The sequence below is a fragment of the Lissotriton vulgaris genome, chromosome 2_1 (assembly GCF_964263255.1).
Source record: "Lissotriton vulgaris chromosome 2_1, aLisVul1.2, whole genome shotgun sequence".
Classification (NCBI taxonomy): Eukaryota; Metazoa; Chordata; class Amphibia; order Caudata; family Salamandridae; genus Lissotriton; species Lissotriton vulgaris.
The window spans coordinates 1,455,281,036-1,455,307,935 of NC_141687.1; the positions used below are offsets into that span (position 1 = coordinate 1,455,281,036).

General features: G+C 42.7%; 1 protein-coding gene across 4 annotated transcripts in view; it reads left to right on the top strand.

Moving 5' to 3' along the window:
- Positions 1-26,900, top strand: part of LOC147732747 (ATP-dependent RNA helicase DDX25-like) — a 1,983,894-nt gene that overhangs the window by 1,829,267 nt on the left and 127,727 nt on the right. The window contains exon 12 of one of the 4 annotated variants that reach the window (XM_086957313.1): positions 6,600-6,682. The exons of the other annotated variants lie outside the window; for them this stretch is intronic. Coding sequence (XP_086813439.1) covers positions 6,600-6,682 — 83 coding nt within the window. The remainder of the gene's footprint in view (positions 1-6,599; positions 6,683-26,900) is intronic. 4 annotated transcript variants of the gene reach the window in all.

The window sequence follows — 26,900 nt, forward strand, 5'->3', positions numbered from 1 at the left end:
CCTAGGGCCTAGGGAATCGCTGGGGCTACACTGAACTACCAAAGGTTAGGAAGCAGGAGGCCCACGGGAAGCGTGTGCAGTGTCTTAACACACAAGCGAGTTACCATAGGAATGAAAGAATTAGAAACTAGTTGATTTAGGACACTTCCAGAGGGACTAGGAGACAGCTACTGAAAACAAGGACACTAGGATAGTCAATACCCACAGGAGCACCGGAGTACTTGCGTTACCTCACCCACAGGAGCCAGGTACATATGTGTCAAAGTGTGTCGGGTTTCGTCGCTGAATCCTATGGAGACCTGTGAAAAGATGCTGCAGGCGACCAGGAGAGAAGTGTCCGGTTGGATCCAAGGGCGGATCGAGGATGAAGAGTACCTGAAAGCAGAGGGGACAGAGTCTGGGTCACTAGCCAGTGACCAGGAAGGAACCAGGCAATGTCGTGAAGCAATCAGGTGATGTTGTGAAGCTTGTCTCTGCAGCCACGTGGACCAGGAGGTGTTAACGATGACCAGGAGCTGGATACGGACTGTCCCACGAAGGATCTCGCTGTCGGCGGTGTCGGCTTCCGGATTGGAGTCGACAAGCCTTGTCAAAGGCAACCCACACAGGAATCGAAGATGGCTTCTGTTGCAGACCAGCAAGGTCTGGGGGCTTCTCCTTTTCAGGGAAGCAAGGGCCAGCCTGGAGCAACCAGGCAAGCAGTGAAGATTCAAAAGTTCATCGTCACAGAGGCCACTAGCCAACAGGCAAGTGACCGGACAGACGCGTCGAGCACAAAAACACTAGCAGGCCCCACGCGGCACTCGTGGAGGGCTGTACGTCGGTGTAGAAGGTGCTCGGGGCTGGGGCTTCTCAATCCCCAATGCAAAACTTCGTGGGTGCATCGGAAGCTGCACAAGTAGCAAGGTGCAGGTTTTTCAAGATGGCCGGTCCCACGTCTCTCGTCGCCTCCATGGGTCTCAGCTTTGTTGTGGCTGTGGATCGGGCTCAAGGAAGTCTGGTTCTTGTCAGGCTCTGTGCTCGGGCTCCGGCGGGAGCGTAAACAAAGCAAACCGCAGATCGCTGGATGGTGCCTGTTTGCACAGGGTGGTCACTCCGTGGCCACAAGGGAGATTCTTCAGTCTTCTAGTTGCAATAGAATGTCGAAGGTCCAGAGTTTCGTTTCAAGTTTCAGTTCAGGATAAATCTAAAGTCTCTATACTCAGCTCCTACCTTTATACCAATCAAAGGGGCTGAATTACCTGCTAGGTACCTCATATGGGTGGGACCAGGGAAGGGGGTGGTTACACCCCTTTCCCTTTGTCCAGTTTTGCGCCAGAGCTGGGGCTGGAGTGCCCCAGCAACTGGTTTCAACCGGACTATGCATGGAGCATCTTGTTCGCCCCAGGCAGTGTCTCATTTCATTCAATCCTCCCTGCCCCAATACACTATGACCTGTCTGGGGTGGTGCTAGCACCTCCCAAGACAGGAAACCTATTGTCCAAGCCTCCCTCGCTGGAAGGACTCCCAGCAGCAGGAGGTCAGACTTGGGTCTGTGGCAGCAGCATCCATTGTGTGATGCTGAGGCTTTGGTTAACTTTAACCGGGATTAACAGGAACAACATGTCTTCTCCCTCTAGAAGGGTGGAATGCTACCCCTGTGGCCAGAACTGGCGAGGGGGTAGTATTCCAAAGCGTATGACACTTTACACGACATGTTTTGATAAAGCCAAACCAAAGTTAGCATTCAACCGCGAGGATGATAATGCACTTAAGAGTATATGGTATAGCTATATCATAGAACAGCTATAAGGACATGGTTCCGAAAGCTGCAGACAGGCTCAGATCATGCTAGAGCCTCATCTCACATAAAACCAAACACTCTGCCTTCAGGATTGTTAGGGCCTGCCATAGGAGTGACTTATAGGTATATATGTGTCTATATGTAATGGTAGGTATAGGGATACTACACCTAAGCAAGGGGTGATTACACGACCTTGCCCCAGCTGAGTGATCAGCCAGTTGTGTCAATGTGGATGGCCAGCCAGGGGTGGCATAATACATGCTGCAGCCCCTGGTAGGGCTTGGATGCACCTATGCCCTGGGTACCTAAGGTACACTATACAGGGGCTCACAAAGGTGACCCGATTCCCAATTGGATATGTACCTAAAGTACATGGTATGAATTTAGAGAGAGAACAGCTGGGCTGTGGGTCTGATTAGCAGGCCCACAGCCACATTAAAGTCGAAAACCAGTAAAGCAAAAGCAAAAAGTGGGGGTGAACATAGAAAGCAGACCCTACTCTCCTACACTCTGCATGTAGATTTATGTATCCGGACATTAGCTTAGCTAAAGATAATGTAGGTGGTTGGGTTGTACGGTTATTCACGGGTATGCACATGTAACTGATAGCCCGGTTTGATATATGCAATGCTTTAATGTGAATTGGGGGGTACAGTTATTCACGGTTTTGCTTATGTAACTGATAGCCCTGTTTAAAATATACAATGCTTTAATGTGATTTGTAACCGCGTATTTAATATGTATTGCCTTAAAAACACTTATTGTTACAGAAAATAAAGGATAGACATATGGATATGATGTTGTAGGAAGGTGGATAACTGACTATGGTTACCCCAGATTTTTTGCCTAGTGTTTAGCTGGTTTTCGACTTAGTTGGCCTGGGATCCTGCTAATCAGGGCCCCAGGCTATCTGCTCTCACTGTAAAATGGACTCCATGTACTTTAGGTACATCTCCAAATGGATATTGGGTCACCTTATGAGCCTCTGTACAGTGTACTATAGGTACCCAGGGCATAGGTGCATCCAAGGCCTACCAGGGGCTGCAGCATGTATTATGCCACCCCTGGCTGGCCACCCAAATTGACACAACTGGCTGATCACTCAGCTGGGGCAAGGTGGTGTAATCACCCCTTGCTTAGATATAGTATACCTATATCTAACCTTATATATAGACACATATATACCTATAAGTCACTCCTATGGCAGGCCTTAACAATCCTGGAGGCAGAGTGCTTGATTTTAAGTGAGATGCGGCTCTAGCATGAGCTGAGATGGTATACAATGTGTTTTTTGCATGCTGGCATTATGAGATAAAGCCAGATCTGTTATGTGCTCATGAGTTATTGTTTATTTATTTGGTTTTTATTTTTGTATTATTATTATTTTATATTATTATTATTTTTTTTAATTATTTACCGCATTAGGGTAGCAGTAACTTGGGAGTAAACAGTCCCTGGTCGAGTCATATATGTGGACTCTTTGTGAAATAAGGACTATTAAGATCTAATTATCTTTTATTGTTGTAAGTGCTTTCGGTGCATGTTTAAAATAGAAGTACAGACCCGCTGCCTACTGCTGGTTGCTTGCCCATATATGTATATAATTGATTGATAAGTGTAGGAAGGTGGATATCGGACTATATGGTTACCCCAACTTTTTGCCTAGTGTTTTGCTGTTTTTTGACTTAGTTGGCCTGGGATCCTGCTATTCAGGGCCCCAGGCTATCTGCTCTCCCTATAAAATGGACTCCATGTACTTTAGGTACATATTTGATTGGTTATTGGGTCACCTTTGTGGTATAGTGTACCATAGGTAACCAGGGCATAGGTGTATCCAAGGCCTACCAGGGGCTGCGCATGTATTATACCACCCCTGGCTGGCCATCCAAACTGACACCACAGGCTGATCACTCAGCTTGGGTATGGTGGTGTAATCACCCCATACTTAGATATTAGTATATCTATATCTACCCATATATATAGACACATATGCACCTATAAGTCACTCCTATGGCAGGCCTTGACAATCCTGAAGGCAGAGTACTTGGTTTTATATGAGAGGGTGCCCTAGCATGAGCTGAGCCCTTCTGCAGCTTTCGGAACCATCTCCTTATAGCTGTTCTATGATATAGCCATACCATATTTTCTTAAATGCATTATAATCCTAGCGGTTAATGCTAACTTTGGTTTGGCTTTATCAAAACATGTCGTGTAAGGTGTCAAACACTTTGGAATACTACTCCCCCGCCAGTTCTGGCGGCGGGGTAGCATTCCACCCTTCTAGAGGGAAAAGGCATGTAGTTACTGCTTTACCCGGTTAAAGTTAAACAGAGTCTCAGCATCACAAAATGGATGCTGCTGCCACAGACACAAGTCTGACCTCCTGCTGCTGGGGAAAACTCCAGCAAGGGAGGCTTGGACAATAGGTTTCCTGTCAAGGAAGATTCTAGCACATCCCTAGACAGCCTGTAGTGTATTGGGGCAGGGTGGGTTGAATAGAAAGATGTTTCTAGACATTGCCTGGGGCACACATGGTGCTCCATGCATAGCCCGGTTCAAAACAGTTGCTGGGGCTCTCCAGACCAGTTGCTGGGACACTCCAGCCCATCTCTACCGCGAAACTGGACAAAGGGAAAGGTGTGTAACCACCCCTTCTCAGATACACCAATAGGAGGGACCTAGTAGGTAATCCAGCCCATTTCTTTAGTATTGAGATAGGTGCTGTGTCGCCAGGACTTTGGATTATCGTGGAATGAAACTCTGATACGAAACTCTTGGACCTTCGATGTTCTATACCGACTAGAAGACTGAAGACATCTCCCTTGTGGTCAAGGAGTGGCCTCCCTGTGCAAACAGGCACCACCAGTAACTTGCCAGTCTGCTTTGTCGACGCTCCCGCCGGATCCCGAAGACTCAGCGACACAGGAACTTGACTCTGAGACTTCTCTGACTCCGACCCACATCCACAGCAAAACTGAGACCCGTGGCGGACACAAGAGACATGGGACCGGACACCCTGGACATCCTGCATTTTGCCAACAGTGCTACTACTGAGGCACCCTCGCAGTTGTGCATTGGGGTATGAGAAGCCCCAGACCTGAGTGCCATTTGCACCGAAGCTCAGCCCTCCACACTCCACAAGTGCAGCGTGGGGCCCGCTCTTGCATTTCAGATCAATGCGTCTTCCCGATTGCTAGTCCGCTGGCTAGTTAGCCCTCTGAAGACTTTCCTTTGAATCCAAACGGCTTTCTTGGTTGCTCCATGCTTGCTCAAGCTTCCCTGCGAAGGAGAAGCTCACCAGACCTTGCTGGTCTGCTCTGAAGCCAATCTTCACTTCCTGCGTGGATTGCGTTTACCAAGGCTTCTTGGGTCCAGTCCGGATACCGACACTGCAGTTAACTAGATCCTTCATGGGACAGCTCGAATCCAGCTCCTGGTCGTCGTCGACACCTCCTGGTCCTCGTGGCTGCAGAGACAAGCTTCACTTCATCACCTGAAATCAACTCGACATCGCCTGGTTCCTTCCTGGTCACTGGCTAGTGACCCAGACTCTGTCCCCTCTGCTTTCAGGTTCTTCACATCTTCAATCCACCCTTGGATCCACCCGGACACTTTTCCTCTGGTCGCCTGCATCACTTCTTTGCAGATCTCCATAGAAAACATTGACAAAACCCGACATGAAAAGACACCTATGCACCCGGCTTCCCTGGGTGAGGTAACTCGAGTACTCCTGTGCTCCCATGGGTCTTGACTCTCGAAGTGTCCTAGTTTAAAGGGGTTTTACCGTATTCAATCCAGAAGGGTCTTAAAACTGTAACTTTGTAACTCTTACGTTCTCCATTATAAGTTAATTGTAACTTTCGACTGTGTTTAGACACTGCACGCGTCTCCCATGGGTCTCCTACTTCCTAACCTTTGGTTGTCTAGTGTAGCCCCAGCGATTCCCTAGGCCTATTCACTATTTCTGAAGTGGTCCTTATACCACTTACTTAGTATATGGTTTGTGAGGCCCCTAGGGCATAACTGTATTTGTGCAACTTATAGTATGCTAATTGAGTAACTTGTGATGTATTTCGATCTCTGACCTCATAAAGAGTGCAGAGGGGTTGTGTTAGAAATAAATACATATATATTTGCTATATACCTTGTGTTGTGACCTTTCATTTGGTACTCAAGGGATTATAATTGGTAAAACAGCTTGCTTTACATGCTCTCTGAAGTTTTAGCTTAAGACTGCTGGTCCATGCTACCACTAGGATAGCTTGTCTATAAGGTTGACTTTACAACCACCATCAATAAGGGTCGTTTAGACTGGTGCAAGGTGCCCACTAGAATAGTGGACATCATATGCCAGGCTAACTTCTCACAATAAGTAACTAAGATGAACATTGTTGCTCTTTCTCTAATAAATGTTGATTCGGCTAGGGTACTTGGTACAGTTTTATGGGTAGCGTGAGACATCTATATATTTTTTTTTCTCGCCCCGTAATGCTTTGAGACCTGTATCGAGTTAAGAAGTCTGTTTTCTGCGTGAGGCCCCTGTACAGTCTCAGTCGGACTCGATGGTTCCGAAGTCTGTTGTCTATGTCGACTCCAGGAAGTGGATGGCGCCATTGCTCGCGCGCTGATACATCCCTGGTGTTGTGGCGTCTTTAGCGTTTTCAACTTTGTGAGCGTGATGGAAGATTGAGGACCTTCCGTTCCTTTTGTTGACGGGGTAAATGCTGTGAACTTAAAAAATAGTTTACTGAACCATGTAGTATGAGTACATTGTGGGGAGAGATGGAAAGATCATTTTGGATATATTTAACTGCAGGAGGCGAGGTGGAGGACTTTCACCAACAGAAAAAGAGAACTTTGGTGGCTGCTCTGTCCGGTATTAATAGTGTGACTACCCAGGCCTTATTGGTTTGTGTTTATATGTGTAATACCCCCCTCGGGGTAGAATTGGATACAGGATGAAGCTTTGTGATGACTGACTCCAGCCCTCTTATGATCACTTTAGGATTCGAATGGTGTTTAGGATCCAGGTGATGTGGGTATCTGTGTACCCCTGATGTATAAAACTGTCCGTGAGCTTGTGAGTGAAGATAACACTCCAGGTACATTCTTGGCTGCATTGAGTTTTTAGTACTTTTTCTCCCCCGATGTGTCCTTGGGGTGAACAGCGACCCAGTGGCTGTGCACCATACACCCAGGCATGGGTGGATATTTGAGTGGGTTAGTGTAGAGTTTTGTTCCACGTGTGACACCGCCTTGATCTCCTTATTTGGCACCTTTTGATTGCACGTGGTCCCTTGATTTTTTGAGCACTGCATGGGCACTGTTGGGATAGATTTTTATCCGGTAGAATAAAATGTATAGTTATGTTTTTTTCATTAGAATTGTAGATATGTTTACACCCTTGTCCTGATGAAGCCGAAATAAATCATTGGCTGAAACGCAAACGCAACTGCGTCGACAAACATATGAGGAGTCTTATTAATTTGAATTTTGTCTTAGAGTAAGGGTGCTTATAGACAAATGAGAAAAGAGATGTGATACCTCAAGCGCACAAGGGACTTCCTCAGAGTGTATTGCTCAGAGTAAGGCGTGTGCATTCATTTAGGTTATAATTAAGGTAATTGTATATGTTGTATATACTGTATATATGTATTGTATTATATGTGTGACTGTGATTTTTATGTGACTTTTTGTATTTGATTATGTCTTGTATATATATTAAGTTTGATGTATGAGTATTAATTTTTTGCACTCAGCCCCGTCATATGACATGTGTATTTGATAGAATCATGTATATTTAGATGTTCAAAATACTGAAAACGTCAGGGTAATTGATGGTGCCTTGCACAAAAATAAATGATTGATTAGTCCCTCCGTACTATTTTTCTTTGCTGTACGTCTTTGATGTTTCATGCCCAGGTATAGGAGGGATATTTGGGCATACCCCTTCTATTGTTGTTGAATGCCCACATTGAGTAGGAGTCTTGGGAATTTTCATCCATATCACCCAGTGGTTAAGGGGGGATTACCTGTTATATAAACACTTCATAGGAAATGTTGCTTTTACTGAACAGGGGCATAAAAAATATTGCCTGTATTAACCATGTGCATAAGAAATGTTACCTTTAGTGAACATGTGCATAAGAAGTGTTACCTGTGGTGACCTGGTGTTATAGAAACTGTTTACCCTGCACTCTGTGCGAGCTTTGCAATCCTAATTCTGACAAGAGATAGATAAAAATACTTGTTTTTGTCAATGAACTTGAAGTGGTGTCCATTTATTGAGTGTGCCTTGCTGGTGCAGTGTGAGTGTGCGCTGCACAACTAATTCACACATAGGTTCCGGCATGCCTTCCCGCCTCGCGCCAGGCTACCGCATCAGATTCGGTGGTCCCTGGGGCCTCTCGGTTCGAACAGTTCCTTTGACGTCAGCCAGGAATATACACAGATTACACGTGTGGCCTTCAGAAGGAAAATAAATCCCGGTTTGCCTGGCTTTTCTTTTTTTCCGGATATGCCTCCGGGGGGGGGGGGGCATGGGCGGGCGCCGGCTCCAGTAGTCAGACTCCAGAATATCAAGATAGGAGACCTCACCCCAAGAATATGCCATTGGGAACTTCAGGGGGTTAAGCTAAGCCTCCATGAGAAATCAAGCATTGGCGTCTCTGTGGTGGGGGCTTCCTGTTAATGATGATTTGAACCATGAACTATGCAAATAGTGGGTTCAGCATAACTGGCTTCTCTGGGATCATCTCTAGGTATGAGAGGAGGACTCGGACTTCATGACCATTCTATCCTTGGTCTCTCTAAGTATCACCTCTAAGAGCCGTCTGTCACAATAAACCGTGCACAGGCGACACATTTATTTGTTCAATTGAAACAAGCGAGAGCACGGTTCAGGTATTTATTGTGCAGAACAATAAGAGGGCCGGTCAATCAGTGTGCCAAAAGATATCTTTCAAAACAAGGCACGTCAAGATGCTACGCTGGTGTTCCAGTGATGCCAGAGTCATAACAAACGTCAGGTGGCACCGTACATGGCATTGCATCGTCATAAATTACGAGCAAGCGTTTAAGATCAGGGTAAGTTTGCGCGCCCATGGAACCAAAATACAAAACCAGCATTAAAGAGTTTTACATGAGAAGCATATCTTATACACATAAGTCTACCTTTCTGCCTCCTCTGCATGGGGGAGGTCAATCCCAGCATTGGGTCAACTTCCTGTGATTCTGAGCAAAACACGTAACCCCTGTGCCACAAAAACAGAAAAACACGCCCTCAAGAGTAAAACCTCTGCCTCACGTGTAAAGCGCCTTAATGCTCTCGGGCTACGTTTGAGCTATGTAAACCCGCAAAATATATTCCGCTGATTTAAATTGTCTCTCTCACAGCCAACCCATCAAAGCCAATGCTGTATGTTATAAATGACGTACAATGGTCTGTCCGAATAAAATAAAGGATAGATGGTCACCAGGTGCCTGAAGAGCTGTTCACAATAAAAAAAAAAGGAAACAAAAAAAGAAGTCCAACGATGTAATGAGCTTAAAATGAAGAGCAATACTACGTATAGCAGGGCCAGTCGTCATCGACGGGAACCACCCTCCGAAAGGCAGGACAAACTATACAATAAGCCACTGAAAGGAAGGGAAATTTTAAAAGCATACATAGAAACCAATGGGAAGCCAGAGGTGTGATCAATGCTGGATAGATAAGCTATTGTATGCCTCGCCGAGCAACGCATGCGCGCAGTCTCAGGTTCAACCTAAAAAGGAATTAAAATTGTTGTTGCTGAATAGCTTCCTTCATCAATAGTTGCTTAGCTCACGAAGTTCAGACTATCTTGCTTTTATACATTTCTGTATCCTGAGTACTATAAGTCACTGTATGTATTTGTTTCTTGCCTTTTCTTTGTTACTTTTACAACTTTGTTATTTGCACAACATACTGCTAACTGTATCTGTATCTGTTTATTACCAATGTTTTCTTTGTTTAGCTTGGTTTGCTGTTTGTACAGCGCTCTGGTACCGGGAAGGGTTGTTCCTGCTATAGAAAACTCCTAAAGTAAAAAATAAATACTGCATTTTTCCTACGTTGTGTGATTCCAACCCACTTGCAGTCAGTTTGTGGTGGAAACAGGTGTGAAACTTTTGGGGGATCCCAGAAGGTTGTAAATTTTTGAAAACTAAACAAAGTTCTAAAAACTACAAGGGGTCATTTGTGTAGATCCTTCAGGATATTCTCAAAGAGGAACAAAATAGCCCTTATTGACATAATTTTCACTGTTACTTAGTCACATTAGGCCTGGGCGAGTATACCACCATTTTACTAAGTCTGGGCGGTGAACTCCGCTTGCGGAGTTTGCAGAGTTTTCCGCACTCTGTGTTATGCGTAGCTCGCGGAGTTCTGAAAAACTCCGCTCCATACATTTTTTCCCTCGCTTGCATTCGTCAAAGTCAAGTTGGAAAGTGTGAGTGAGGAAAATCCACCTCCTGGCGAGATTTTTCCTCATTCGTGATCGTCCAACATCAAGTTGGCAAGCGTGGAAAATCAACATCCTGGCGAGTTTTTTCCACGCGGATGGTCAGATTTCTCATTGAGAGTAGTCGCATATGCTCGCTACCTCTTGTGTTGAGAAACCATCCATTTGCGTTGAGAAAGCTACAGCTCAAGTAAAAATCTACTCAAGCGGCAGAAAGGAAGCAGCGCCCACTTGCGCTGTGCATGGTGCCATTCTCGATGATTGCACAGTGCCGACAAGCACCTGGCACTGAAAATCACAGCGAACTGCATTTATCTAACACACTCCTCTGCTGCATAGCAGAACTCTGCAAACTCCACCGAAGTTTATATTTTACATGCTTGCATTTTAAAGTTAAAGGCACACTGATGATGGATGGAATGTGAGGGATAAGCATGTGTTCAAGACTAAGTGGATACATAGAGTTCAGGAGTGGGGATCTTGGATTCTATAGCAGAAATGTGTTCATCAGTATCACTATAACTTCTTTCTTAAATGAACCAATTTGTGGAAATCGCAGAAATTGCCGTTAGCATAAGCTGAAGCCATTTTAGTTGTGGCATCCATTTTGTTAAGCCATGTGATTCTGCCGTCTTCACTGTTGCCTGCCTTTCTAGTCTGCTTGAGTCACCAACTGTAGTTAACTCCTTCATTACTGAGCCAGAGCAATGTATGAGCTCAGAAAGGCCTGTAGTTTCTAGAATGCACCTGTCTTAGAATGTAACTGTTAGGCTGTTAGAACTGACGTAAGCAGTTCTGTCTCTCCTCCCACTTTGCTGACCAAGTGATATCTGTCTGACCATGTTAGTCGATAGCTATTCCTGTGTATGCAGCTACCTTCTATTTGAGTCTCCATGCTTACTGTGCAACAAACCAGGTATAAAAGACCCTGGGTTTCTGTATTCCATGTACTACCTCATACAGTGCCCGAGGGTGTTGTATTGATGTAGTCTCACTCATAAGTGATTAATAAACGTATTTGATATTCCAGCTTCTGAGCAAATTTATTTTTTGTTGGTTTAAGGACCAGTGGATAGATAAGGGTGAACCCCTGAACCGGTGGTCCCCTAAAAAGGTTCATTTCCGCAAGTTGAGGGGTTCAGTCCGATTTCAGGTGGTAGGGCATTCCAGATTCTTGGTGCAATACCTGAGAATGCTCGGTTTTATATTTGCTTTTTATAGAATTTTGGTGGTTTCAGCAGTAGGGTGCTATTGCCTCTAGAAGCTCTGCCTCCACCCGATAGCTCAAATTCTTGTGCCGGGTATCTTGGGTGGAAGTTTAAGGTTTTGTGAGTCATGCAAGTAATTTTCAAGTAAATCCGTTCCTCATATGGGAGCCAGTTTATAGATTTCTTATCAGTAGTGATGTGAGTGTTTCTTTTGGATCCTGGTATCGGTCTAGCAGCAGATTTAAGAGAGGCCCTCCGTAGAGCAAGCTTACATCTGGGAAGACAGCAGAGGGTTGTACTTCCATAGTGCAGCCTGGGAATCACTGGGGCTTGAACAGCTGACTTGAAGTCCTCACAGGGTAGGAAGGATTTAATTTTCCTTAAGATGTTCATTTGGAAGTTTGCTTCTTTGGTAATAGAAATGATGTGCTCCTGTATGTTCAGGTTCTTGTCAAGTGGTATTCTCAGTGATCTTGTTGAGTCTGTGATGTGTGGTAAGCAGTTAAAAGCTGTTAGTTGTTTCATCCAATGTTGCAATATTCTATGGGTATTGAAGTGGGCCAATAAGGAGAAATTCTGTCTTGAGAGCTTTCAGTTTGAGGTGGTTACAAGTCAGCAAGTTTTGTTTTGTAAGGTTGTTTTGCAAGTCCTTATAACTTCAGGTGAAGAGATTTTTAGGTATAGTTGGGTGTCGTCCGCATATATGTGATAGTGGATGTTGGATGAATTCAGCAGTTCAGTTAAAGGTTCGATGAATAGGTTAAAGAGAGTGAGTGAGAAGGGAGTGGGGTGGATGGGTCTGTTCACAGTTAGTGCCCGTCTGGGCTCGCACATGTACTTCCGGCTGCAATAGAGAATTGCTTTGCTCCTTTGGGACACAGTCCAAACTGTGATGTCTGTACTCATGTGTGCCATAATGAGGTGATCGAACTGTATACACATATTGTAATATTGATGCCAATTGTGGGGGAGGGGGGTTGGCTGAGGGGATTGTTTTGCTGTTGCAATAAAAAAATTGAAAATAAAGATTTATTTTTTAAAAAGAGAGTGACTGAGAGCGAGGACCCCTGTGGGACTTCTAGTGCAACCTGTATGGGGTTGGATAGTGACGTATTGACCTTTATTCTTTGGGTTCTATAGTGGAGAAAAGAAGTGAACTAATTAAGAACTGACCATGATCACCCCATCCTATGTTCAAGTAGGTCTAAGAGGCTGTCGCGTTTGACTGTATCGAAGGCTGATGAGTGGTTGAGGGGGAGGAGAAGGCAGGATTCGTTCTGATCCAATATTTTTAGGGCATCATCAACTATGAGTGAGTGCCTATTCAGTACTGTGGCTCTGGCGTAAGCAGGATTGGCATTGATCTAGGAGGCTGAACTGTTCGATTTGGTATCACAGTTGTACATGGACACATTACTCAAGGAACTTTGTATGTTTTGTCATATTAGAGATTGGACGGAAATCATTGGGATCTACGTAATCCGCTGTCGGTTTTTTTAAAAAATAAGAGTAACATGCCCGGCCTTAAGGCAGTTTGGGATTGATCCTTGGAGTAGTGAGGCATTGACTATCTTGGTTCAGAGAGGGAGCAGGAGCATTTTTACCTTCTTGAAGACATTCTCTGGAACGGGGTCGCTAAAGTGCTCGGAGGATTTTAGTGCTGTTAGAATTTTTAGACGGGTGTGATGCAGCGGTAGCTTATATTACTATATGTCCCACACTTACAATACTATTGGAAATGTAACCCTAATGACGGGCCCATTAGTCAATATCATTCCTTGTAACATTATCAAAGGTCCTCCAACGGATCTTTGGTAGAGCTAAAAGGGACTAAGTAATGAAAATTGGAGAGTTATTCCCTCATGAGGACCTGTAATGAAGAAACCGCTATATAACAATATACATCTTATATTTATCAGAAATAAACCATAACACCTGAAATAAAGACACACTATTCTTTCTATTATTTTCTCTTTGTTATTTCAGAAATATGAATGGTCAATCACAAGTACAAATTCTAAATCATCGTTTTTAGTTTTCAGTTACAGATTAAAACACCACAAACATTACAAAATAAATGATTCTAACTCATAAACAAATTAGGTATAGAGGATGAGAAAGAAAACATTCAGTAAATACACCTTTCTCACCAAGATGTGGAAACTAATGCACAGATTGCAATTAGTTCGAAAAGCTAACCCCACGGCCGTTGGGATATAGCATGGGCAGCAGCATCAGCCGTTGATGTGCAAAATCTATAGGAAAGTTTTTCTCAGGATTTCAGTTGAGTACACCAGCAAGAATATTTAGGAGTCAGCACAGCATACCATGAAAGCAGGACAGGTCACCAGGGTTGTGAGAAAGCCGAGGATCATTTTCCCACCAGCATCTTTATAGCAGTATTGCTACTTTGTTTCAACTAAAAAGTTTGTCTTTTATCCCTCTACAAGCCTTTCCATTGGACAAGTATGGGGAGGCAAATCTCATGACAGTGGCTTTACACATTTCTCTAAACATCTTTTGTCAAAAAATTATACAACTTCCTAGAGAGGAAGAGGAAAAGCGACAGTTTTAATTATACAGAGTTTTGCAACTGCATCTTTCTAAGATTCCTACAACCCTCGCCTAGACAGGAAAGCACTATACAGTTTTCTACATTCTAAGGAAGTATTAGTTACTTTTTCTGTAAGGGCAAATAGCACAGGAGAATAGTAGCACATCCTCTAACAAACATTTGGTGTGGGCTACATTATACTATTAAAAAGAGAGAATAATTTTTAAGGCCTACATAATTTTCACAAAGAAATAAGCTATTTTCTCATGTTTGCAGTTGTTTAATCCTGCAGTTCAGGACAGATAACGCATTTCAATTTGACAGACAGGATAATAATTATTTCTTTCTCATTCATTAATTATTAATAATTTTTCTTTATTCTGAGTTCACTATATTATTTCTGCTAACAAATACGTGCAAATTGTACACATTCTTATATTGTATCTTATAATAATATTTTAATATATATATATATTTTTATTGATCAACAAGTCAGCATAAACAACAAACAGCAGGGAGAATTGCATATATCCCGTATAAAATAAAGACTGAACAATGAGGTAATTCATTAATCACAAATAAAAAACAAAAGACAATTAATTCTCCAATACCATCAATCCCAGTCCATGTATCTATACATTAAAATATAAGACCCCCTATAGATTTTAATTTATTCAAAGCTTGAATACCCCTTACATTCGCCAAAGCATATTCCATTGCCTATATTTCCTTTATCAACATCCACCAATCACTTATAAGTGGAGGGCTCGGACAGATCCAAACTCAAGCAATCACCAATCTAGCTATTGCCAACAAAACCAAAAGTGGCCATTTCGGTCTAAAATTAAAATTTTCAGGACCCAACACAATATCTCTAACAGTAAGGGAAAAATCTTTCCCTAACTTTTGAGAACACATCTGGCCCACCTGTTGCCAAAAGTTATCAAGTTTAGGACACGTTACAAACATATGTGTTATATTTGCCCTATAAAGATCACATCTAGGGCATTTTACTTGCGTACTGTCAGATCCTATAACAGCCCACTTAGCTATTTTTTCGGGTGTATAATAAAGGATACAAACAGTATGAAGCTTTTGCATTTGTAGATTGGTTGCATATACAGATTTCTTAACTACCCTTAGACTTTGTTCTATATTGTTTGCCGTGACCACCTCTCCCAATATTAAACTTCACTTTTCGGCTAATTTATTGCCATCACCTTTTCTATAACTAATGAAAAATTTATACATATGGCTAATCATAGATTTAACTTTATCCTGATATAAATTATCCCATATCTCCGACTTAGTTATATTCGTCAGTTTTAGATGTGTCAAAAGGTCATTCTTAACTCGCAAATGTTTAAAAAACATATGCCCTGGTAACTTAAACAAAAGTTGCAAATTCTCAAAAGAGACAAAACCACCATAATCCTACAAGTCCCCAAGTGTTGAAATACCAAAATTAGCCCATCGTTTACTTGTAATATCTTTAAAATTATCTGAAAAATTGGGTTACCCCACAAAGGGAGTTTATCATGATAACATGATAAGTCGCATCTAGTTGAAATAGCCTTTCAGATAAACGTGGTATCCCGTAGGGTCTTAAATTTAACACACTTAAAATAATTTGAATCATTGATTTTATACAAGTACATCGTATTTTCAGCAAGCAGTAGTTGGTAAAAAAAAAAGGTAGCACTGAAGGAATTAATAAACTTCGAAAACGATGCGCAAATGCAGACCAAAAATACATCTTGAAATCTGGGAAGTCTATTCCACCCTGATCATAGGGGCATTTAAGTAAATCAATTGCTCTCAGTGCCCTCTTTTAGCCCCAGATAAAGCTACTAAAGAGACCATCTAATATTTTTTTTAAACTATTAGGGACCCGCAGAGGAATAGACCTAACGAAATACAAAAATGTTGGGAGTATTTTCACTTTGATAATGTTAGCCCGGCCTCTAATGCCAATGGGAAGTTTATGCCATTTTTTCAACAAAATGGCCGTATCCTTTATCAAAGACTCATAATTCAAGGAAACGATATGGTTCATCTGTGAGGAAAATCTAGCCCCCAAATATGTAGCAACAGCACACACACCATGTTTAGATTCCCTCGGTGTAAAATTTTAAAGTGTTTGAGTTTTCTGAGTATTAAGTTTATAACCAGCTATTGCACCAAACCCAGCTGCTTCACTTTCAATTTCCTCCATTGCTCTTGTAGTGTAGTTCCTATATTCCCAATAGGCTCTGCGCATTGGAATAATATATACTGTAGTTTAGACGTAGGACTGAGGTCTACTATGTCTACCGAATATATTAGACTTAATTGTGAGTGCCAGCTAGCTCAGTGGTCACTAGAAACTTTCTCGAATAAACAAAAAGGGATTCGTTTCTGACAACTGCATAAACATGACAACTTTGTTTCCCAAGAATAAGAAATCAATCTCTAGAGTCGTGGAAACTATAGACAGCTATTTTACTCAGTCAATCGTGCACGCTTCGTTTCAACAGAGATGCTTAGAAAATAGAGAGACTGGCGTTTTCAATAAAAGGTATTTATTGAACTGTCTTCTTTCCCAAGCATAAGAAACGTACTGCTACAACCGAAATACTTGTTATAAAGTACAATGCATATAATACGAACAGTATTATAAAGTAGAACTGTAAAAGCATGCTATGGTTTCTAAGCCACAAAAGTGCATAAAATGTATAAAATACATACAGTAATAAATAATGACTAAAAGTACTCAACTGGTGCTTCTAAAATACGCTACCCCGGTGTACCTAACTGAGTCTAGTACGAGGGAAGAAGTAAGTGAGCAGTAGCCTAAGTTTAGTAGTTCTCTGCCAGGAATCTATTCCAGGAATTCTCTAAGAAGTCTAATCAGCTCCGTACCTTGGTTTTAGAATGGAGGAGGTCTTCTATCTCTCTCTCAGGACTCGCTTTCCCAGATACCCGCAAGGGTAAGCCGGAAACACTGGAGCTGGATTTCTCGACAAGAGAAAAGACAGCTTCTCTCTCAGTGCGTCAGCTGGAGGGTCGGCTTCCTTCGGCACTTGCTGCTGCAGGGCGTCGGGCAAGTAGATAGTCGATCTGCTCCAAACCACTGGGTGTTTGTCTGGGCAAAACTAGGCATATTTATACCTTGAAGGTGCAGAGTTTGACGTATGATTGGTTCTGTTGTAAAGACCGCTATATCGTCCGCATAAGCGATAACTTTTAGTGAATTTGCACCCTGTTGTAATGGTATGATTCGAGAATTAGACTGTAACGCAAAAATAAATGGCTCAATATAAAGGGCAAATACAAGGGGAGAAAGCGAACAGCCTTGTCATGATCCGCGAAAAATTGAAATAACATCTGACTGTATCCCTGAATACATTAATTTTGCTTGCGGTTTATCACTAAAGCCTGAATCCACTGTTTAAAAATATTCTTTATCCCCATTTTTGCGTGTACAGCCCATAAAAAACAATTTACCCTATTGAACGCCTTTTCTGCATCTAAGAGCAACATACCCAATGTTTTTTTCAGCAAGATCAAAGGCAGAGATAGCAGTATTTGTATGAGCCGTGGTCTCCCTTCCTACAATAAGCCATGTTGAAGGACCGAGACAAGGTCTGACATAGCTGGTGCCAGCCGGGTAGCAAGAATTTTTGCAAATATTTTTGCATCTGAAATAATAAGTGAAATAGGCGTATATGAGCCACACTCATGAGGAGGCTTATTTTTTTTTAGAAAAAACAGTATTTGTGTCAAATTCCAGGCACTGTGCCATGGTTTCCAATATATTTTATGACCCCTCTAAAAGGTTCCATTAGCTGCTCTTTAAATACTTTGTAAAAGGGAGTGCAGATATTGCTAAAAGTATCTCCTCTTTAGTAATATCATTTGCTATTATAATAATAGCTTCCTCTTTTAGCTTTGGTAAATGTATGTTTCACAAATATTGTTGTATAACTTCCTCGTTTGTTAAGATATCAGAGGTGTATAATTTCTGATAATAAACAGAAAATTGTTTTAAAATCTCTTTTGGTTCTGTGTGCATTATACCATTTGCCGCCTTTATTTCTTTAATATAAGTTTTAGCCCAATCGTCAGCTACCTTATGAGCAAGGACTTTTCCCATATGTTCGCCAAATTCGTATTGTGAAGTACGATACTTATTAAATCTTGCAGCAATTCTTTCCCTTAATACCTTTTTGGCAGCCACCCTCAAATCAATTAAGTCAAATAATAGTTCATCCTGGTTAGATGATCCCAGCCGGACCGAATTCATATGCTCTATTTCAGCCTGTCTTATAGCAAAGATACCTTCCTCTGTTATGTCTAGCCTTTTTTTTATTTTGCTGTAGTATATACTGCAAGGTCATTCCTCGAATAACTGTTTTCCACGTGTCCCATGTTATAACAGGAGTAGCGGAACCTATATTTTCCTGAAAAAATACTTCAAGTTGCTTCCTCGTAGTTTTTATATATGTCTCATCCGTAAACAAGTATTTTGGAGAGAAAAAATGGTCTGAGTGACTTATCTCCTGCTATAACCTGAAATGTTACCATAAGAGGATTGTGGTCTGAAGTGATACATGGGCATATCGTTATATCAGCTGTTGCAAGAATCGCATCTGAGACCCACGCCATGTCTATTCTTAAATATAAACAATGTGGAGACGAATAGTACGTCTATCCTGAAATATTAGGATGCAAGTATCTCCACAAATCTTTAACTAGCTGTAAGCGACCCAGCTCCACAATTGCAGCTCTCGTTTTAGACATTCTATAAGTAGACGTTTGTCTAGTTGTATCTATATTATAATTCATGATACAGTTAAAGTCCCCCATTATCATCTTTTCTCCCTCCCAGTTTAGTAATTCCATATTTAAAGCATCAAAGATTGATGGTTCGTCTACATTAGAACCATATATAGCAGATAAGACATATTTTTTGCATCTTATTTCAACCTGTGCAATTACCCATCTCCCAGCCGCATCTGTCGTGGTTTTTTTGTGTCACACAAGAAATAGTCCTTCTGTTTCAATATTTCCACTCCTCTAATAGAACAGGACTGAGAAGTACAGACAATAGTTTTGTAGCCCAATTGTACTAGAAGTTTACGATCTTTATAAGAAAGATGTGTTTCTGTTAAAAAAACAAACTGAGGGTTATATATCTTTAACTCTTCATATACCAACTGCCTCTTAAGTTTACCAGTTAGACCGGCGACATTCCAAGCTATACACTTAATTCTATCCATAATCAAATTGTCTTTTTCCCTTCGTGTAACCTGTTGCCATTATTGTATTTAATTTCCACCTTATGGTATTTATTCTTTTCCATTTACTTACCTCCCTCCCTACTATAAACAAACTTATACTTAGTTTTTCTTTGAGCTGTCTTGTTGATTTTATTTTCCATATTTTCCCCCCTTGACCCCCCAAACCATCCCCCCAACCCACCCCGTAACTTGGAAGAGGGATTACCCCCTTAAAAAAGCTGCTACAAAGGCAGCTAAAGGAAAAAAGGTCACCCAAAACACACCCCCACAGCTAAAACTCTGCACCCAAAGCGGTAAAAGTTTAACAGTCTGTGCCTAATCATTTGCTTAATATTCATTTCGTTTCTTCCCACCCTTCTCATTTTGCCATTTACTGATAGCTTATTTTGCCTCATTAATAATTTAAAAGAAATACGCTTGGCCTCCTCACAACACCTTCAAACGTGCTGGTTCTTGTAAAAACACCTGTGCATTTAGAGATTTCATTGGTTCAATTAACTGTCGTATTTGCCATCTCCTATACATTGAAGCTTTACACAGATCTAATCGTACAAAAAAACTAATAGAATCTATTGTTATAGGAGAGCTCGGGCGGGCTTTTAAATATACAGCCTGACGCAGCAAAAAGTTACCAAAATATATTAACAAAGGCCTTAGAAACTGGGACCCCTGTCTTTGCGGCCCAAGAGGGAGTCTGTGTGCCCGCTGAATCTGGCAGTCCCAATCCCAGTCAACCAAATCTGGGAAAGCTTTCTGGAATAACAGTACCAAATAAGCCCGGGGATCTGCCCCCGTCTTTCCCTTCTGAGACAACAAATAGTCTCAGGTTGTGCCGGCGTTGACGATTCTCGCAGTCCTCCACCTTAAGTTGCAATGCTATGATTGAAGTATCATGAGTGTGCGTTAGATCCATTGTCTGTGACATTGCCTCCTCAGTATCTGCCACACGCTGCTGGAAGTCTACAATATCCTCTACAAGGGTATCAACCTTGAGTATTGCTGCCTGTAAAGCCTGTTTGATACCTTGATTGTCAGTTCCAAGCTACGAAAAGTGCTCCTGCACTTCTTACCTGTGATCTTTTAAGGCTTGAAAAATCGAAGCAAGTGATGGTTCTGAGTGATGTTCTGTTAATATTGAGTCAGGATTACCAGCTTCAGTTCCAGAAATTTATGGCATATCAAATGGAGCAGATTGAATAGAAAAAGTAGATATACTTTTTCCCATGTCGCCCATTATAGCATCTTTATTCTGGAGTGTCTCTGTTAGGCTGCTCCCAGATAGTCGAGAAACCAGTGACTTCACCCCACCTTTCGTTTGGACCCAACGACAGAGGGAGGTATCATTAAGTACCTCTTTATTGCGTGGCATGACTGTACCTTGTTGGTCAAGTTTGGTCTGCGTTTTCTTATTGCCCCTTAAATGTGTAAGTTTTATATTTCTTTTCTTGGCCGCAGTCTTTGGAATTTTATTAGCCATTATTTCTGCTTTTTTTTCCCCCCCCTGCTTCACTTTAAGGTATCTCTCCTTCCTCCGATGAGCTTATATTTGAGGGTGATTGTGAGTCCATTTGAGAGGAGGAGCAAGATGGTGGGTTGACGCTGCCGGGAACACAGGCACTCAGAGCCGCTCTCGTAAACCCCGCCAGACTGATTGCTCAAATTGCTGAACTAATGCGGTGAAACAGAGCGTGAAGATAAGACCCTACGCTACGTGAAAATAAAGTGACAGTAACAAAGCGAAGAGTTGGTTACAAACTAATTGAATCTCGGGATACCTGTAACATATGCTGGCGATTTCTCAGCGGCGTTTCTAGGCCGCTTCATAGACATCGGCTGAACCGCCTTCTGAGCTCGGCAATCAGCTGGAAATCCCAAACTTGAGGTACGGGGTCCAGATCCACGATGGCTCCACCGAAGGTACCGGCTTGTGCAACGAGCGTAAGCAGGCAATTACCTCCTGCTGTTACGGGAGAGGTGGAGGAGACTGAAGATGCTGATGTGGCAAATGTGCTACCGAGAACCCGGGCTTATAGCTCTAAGGTCTGTAAGCCAATACTCCAATTAATTCAATCAGGGTGGGCTGCAGAATTGTTTGCGCTAAACATGCCCACTGAGAATGCCAGTAGCCAAGACATTGCAGGGATTCTGTTGGAGGTTATCCCTGGTCAGCAAACGGGTATAGAAAAAACTTTTGGGGCACAGAGAAAAGAAGGAACCCCTTCAGGAGGAACTGTTCCGGACCAGGGGGCAGATAAATTAAATAAGGACATTTCAGAGCTGACTAATAGGGAGTCGCGTGGGACTAATTTTCAGACTGGTTCAACGGCAGAGGGGGGTGCCGATAGCGTGTCTACCATAATTGACACGGCTAGTATAATTAACACGGCTGACAGTTCTCAGTCTGTTATGGCGAGTCAGCAGATAACTGGGCGGCAACCAAGTAAAGGCGATAACCGCCCAGATAGCTTGATTCCATTATCTACTAACGATTGCTCTGTAGCGCAAATGGTATCTTATAATAATTTTAAGTTTATTATTTTTGTTTTTCACACGTTAGTGATTTATTTGAAAACACATAAATGGATGGATTTTCTTTGAGCAGATTTTATTTGCAAAAATCGTCCTCCATCAGGTGCTTTCATAAAGAGGTACTGAATGTGCTCCATGGGGCATCGTTTTTGGGTGTATTGGATAAGAGACAGTCTGACTGGGATCCTGCTAATTGGGACCCCATTCTATCTGCTTTCTCCTTTACATTTTTACATGTACTTTGGTACACTCAAGATTGGATACTGGGGTACTCAGTCCCTAGTATATGGTACACATGTACCCAGGGTACAGGTACCCCAGAGGCATACCCCAGAGGCCTGCATGTAATATACCACCCATGAGAAGCCATGCAAAATGGAACTTCAGGTCTGCTACTGTAACCTGTGTGAGCTGGTGCTTGCACCTTTTACTTTAGATATAGGTTTACTGTGTTTATAGGTCACTACACTTAAAACTTGCAAGTCACCCCTATAGCTAGCCTTAACAATCCTGAAGGCAGGTTGCTGTGTTTTACGTAAGAGGGTGCCCCTGCATGAGCAGAGCCCCTCTACAGCCTTCAGAGACCATTCTCCTGGGTTGTCTGTGAGTCAGCCGGACATACAGGTAGAGGTGCATTATAACCTTGATGTAAATGCTATCTCAAAAAATCCTGCATAGAAACATATCATGTTTGGTATCAAACACCTTGGAATCATACCTCCACACCGGTAACCAGTGTGGGAGGTATGATTCCACCCTTCTGAAGCATGCTTTGTGGGGTCACTGGTCTATTCGGTGCCAGCCTTCTCGACCTTGTCAGCACAAAATGGATGCTGCTGACCAGAGACACATTTCTGCCCTCCAGCTGCTGAGCCAAGCTCGAGCAGAGGAAAGCAGCACAATAGGCATCCTGTCACAGGGAGGTGTGACCCCCTCCCAGACTGGATTTAGTGTATTGGGGCTGGGTGGGTGCACTCTGAGAGTTCATGAAAGTCTGCACCAGTCTAGCTCAAACCCGTTCTAGAAGCTGTTTGCTCCTGCTCTGGTGTGAAACTGGACACAGGACATAGGTGTAACCACCCCTCTGTCCTGACCCTTCGCTAGGAGGGTCCTCCGAATCTGTCCTACCCTCTCCTGTGGGTACAAAAGGGCTTACCTGACTGTAGCTCTTTAGATTTTACGTGGACATGATTCTACAAGAAGAAATCACTTATCTTCGACCGTCTGGACACTCTGGACTTCGACTGGACCCAACTTCATTTCCCTCTCCATCTAAAGCTCTGTCTGTGCCCTTGCTCCCTACATGCTCCATGCAGGACCGGTGATGCACTAAGGACAACTGAAGAAACTCCCTTGGGGTAAAGGAGTCACCCCCCTGCATTTACAGGCACCTCAACGTAACTGACTGGTCTGCTGCCACTGAGCTCCTACAGACTCCGAAGATTTCAGCAACACAGGAGGTAGGTTACGAAGGTCCCTGAGGTTGAGCTGCCCACTCACCAAGTTTGAAGCCAGTACCCCTCGTGGGGACGGCATAACCCGAACCCCTGTGCACCGCGTCTGTTTGCAAATGCATATACTTGTTGGCGATTCCCGAGCTTGTTCATTGGACTCCTTGTAGTCCTGACCCAGAGCAGTATTTCCACCAAAGAACTCCGGCCTCCTCGCACAAAAGTGCTTGGTACTTTGTGATCTTGCTCGAGGTCCCCTCGCGACTCCTGGTCATTCGGCCTGTGGGTCCTCTTGAGGGTCAAATTGAATTCTGTTGGGCTTTCCTGGTTGCTTCAGATGTGCCCTGACTCCCCATTGCTTGGTGAGTCTCCTGGGCCTTGCTGATCCACACCGTAACCTGATTGACCTTCCTGCGTTGGTTGCTTTTGCCAAGGCTTGTTGGTGCTCCAGCCGGACACCGACCCCCCCCAAGCACTCCACATCTTTCGTGGGACAGCTTCCATCTGGCTCCTGGTCATCATCGTCTCCTGGTCCTTGTGGCTGCAGAGTCAAGCATCCTTTCTTCGCTACTGAAGCACCCGATATCGGTGGACATTCGTCTTCCGAGCCCCTTGTCATTCTGAAGTGACCCAGACTCTGTCCCCCCTCTGCTTTCAGGTTCATTTCTTCCAGGAACTCATCTGGGATTCCACCGAACCCTTTTCACCTTCACGGCGGCAGCACTTCTTCGCAGCCCTCCATTGAGAACGACAGCGGTTTCCGACACCACTTCAGACCTATGCACCCGGCTCCTCTGGCATAGGTAACTCGGGTACTATGGTATCCACGGGTGGGATGGCTCTCCAACCTCTTAATTTCCAAAGGGTTTCCTCAAAGTCCTCCTAGAAGGGTTCTTAAACTAAAATTGCAACCGCAAATTCCCTATAGAATTGTACGGAGCCCTCGGTCGTGTTAGCACACTGCACCCGTTCTCAGTGGGGTCCCTATCTACTCACTTTGGGTGATTCCTTGGGATCCCAATCATTCTACGTGCTCCAAACCTTGTCTTGACCAGAGTCGTGGTTGTTATACCAATATTGCCCTGGAGCCCACTGTGTATTGTGCTACTTACAACTGTTCTATTGATTTCGTATTGTTTACTTTGTGTCCTATCCTCGGGTAGAGGATACTGGAGCGTGTTGTATCAATAAATAAATATTTTTATATAACTACTGTGTGGTTCTCCTTTCACTTAATTCAGGAGGTGATATTCTGGTTAAAAAAAAGCTGCTTTACATTCTTTCAAGACTAAGCCTGGAGGCTGCTCTCCGCAGCACCACTAGGGTAGCTTTCTAAAGGTTATCTTTGACCTCATATATCAAAAGGGTCATTTGGACTAGTGCAATGTGCCCACTTTAATTAGTGGACTGCATATAACAGGCCAACTTCTCACAGCTCCTCACTGTTTGCAGGTCACTTTCGATCTTTCGTGTTTTTTCCCTGAAGAAGGAGGCAAAGTCCTCACAGTTTAACAGTGAATTTAAGCCTTTAGGGCCAGGGTTGAGTTGTCCATTGGATTGCAGCTTGATAAGTATGAACAGCTTTCTTGGAGGATTTTTAGCATTATCTAATTGGTTTCTAAACAAATGTGCTCTCAAAATTCTGATCAGTTTGTTTTAAGTGCTTGTCAATGATCTCAGGTGTTGAATATGTTCGATAGAAGGTGTGAATCTCCATGATCATTCAGCTAGTCTGAGCTTATGTCTAACTGCATTTAGGCTGTCTTTAAACCATGGTTTAGATTCGTTGGTGGACATTCTTTTTAATTTTAATGGTGGTGTTGTATCTAGAATGTTCAGTGTTGCATTGTTGTAGTGGGCTATGAGGCCATGGACATTTGGCATGTCCCAGGGAGTTGGCAAGATGTTGTTGCAGAGGGATGTCAGATTATTCAGATTGGTACTGTGCATCCTTCTTTTCTGGTGCTTTGGTTTCTTTGGATGAACCTTTTGTGTACTTATGGATTCTGTGATGATGAAAGTGATGTGGTGGTGATCAGTCTGATCAGAAGGGATGACGGATTCCAGTTGGATGTTGTTACTCTTGGCAATAATAAGGTCCAAAGTCTCCCCCAAATTGTGAGTATATCTGAGTCAAGTTAAGGTTATCTAGGAAGGATTTAAGGCTATTGACTACTGTTAAGCCTACGATGAGAGCCTACATCACACCTAGCCCATGCCTACAGGTGCACCCATACCTGCTGTCTCTTGTCAATAATGTCTATCATCGTTTCCTGTTAACCAGATTCAGACTAAATCTAATCCATTGGCTACTAGCCTTTACAATAGGTTTCTTGAAGCCCGGGATCCCACGGCCATGTCCATGTGACCATTTTTCTGATGAGGAGACTTTGCGCTTTCCTCTTTTGTGAATTTTTGTCACTCTGCGTAAAAAATATATTCCGCTTTTGAGCCGCTGCCAATTTGTTCAAGCAAGGCCAGCATTAATATACCTGCAGCTGCTTTCTCCGCCCATGTTTTTTTTAGGAGTTGCTAGTTATTTTTCTAGTGCTATAATATTTAGGAAAACGTTGTCTCCTGTCTAGATACATTTGTATTCTTCCTGATTTAATGTACATGACCCTTTTTTATTGATGAATTTTATATGTTGAATTTTTACAGTCTGTGTTTTAACACTGAGTCATATACTTATTTTTATTCTCTATTGTTATATCTATCTAGAGAAAATTACATGTGGAAACTGTATTTGATGTGTATCTGTGGTGCTCTATTGTCTTTTCCTCATAACTCCTGCCTGTGTATTTATTTTGTGCCTTTATGGCTTTTATTAGCTGAATAAAGTATATTTGACTGATTGACTGACTGCTGGTTCATTGATGTCATTCTAGTGGAGGTTTAAATCTCCTTGGAGGATCTGGGTGCAGTGTTGTCCAGCATTGGTACAGATGGTTTCCATAATTTGTTCTATGAATATAATGTTATCTCCTGGTGGATGAGTAGACACTTAAGAATAGAGCAATGTTGTGTGACTGTCTCACTGACAGGTTGTTACAGTGTATGCAAGCAATGCCTTTGCCTGGTAGGCATGGTCTATCTAATCTTGTAATTAGGTGGAACAAGTAAGTCAAAAGTAGGTGTGGAGGAGTCATTTAGCAATGTTTCTGTAAAGAGTAGTATGTCCAGCTTGTTTGCAAGGATGAGGTACGCTATGTCTGCTGCATGTTTCACTGCCAAACTGCAATTGTGTAACATACAAACAATTTTTTGAGTTGGTACTCCTCCATTGTACTTGAGAAAAATAAACGAAAGGAAAAAGTTCAAATCCTCTTTTTTTGGAAACAACGTAATGTCTTTATTTTCAATAAAGCTTCGTGAAAATCTTTTTTTTCAATTGATTCAGTATCTCATTGGACAGAGGATGTCAGCCAATTGTGTAACATGCATTTTAAGTGTCGCTTGGTGTCCTCAACTGTTATTTGAATGATGGGACCTTGCTTGAGGGTTGACTGCATTAAACATCTACAACCTGGAAAACAAGCTCATGGCTTACCCCGGCAAAAAGAAAGTTGTGGTGTTTGGTAAATTCTTGAAGAAATCATGCTTAAAGTGG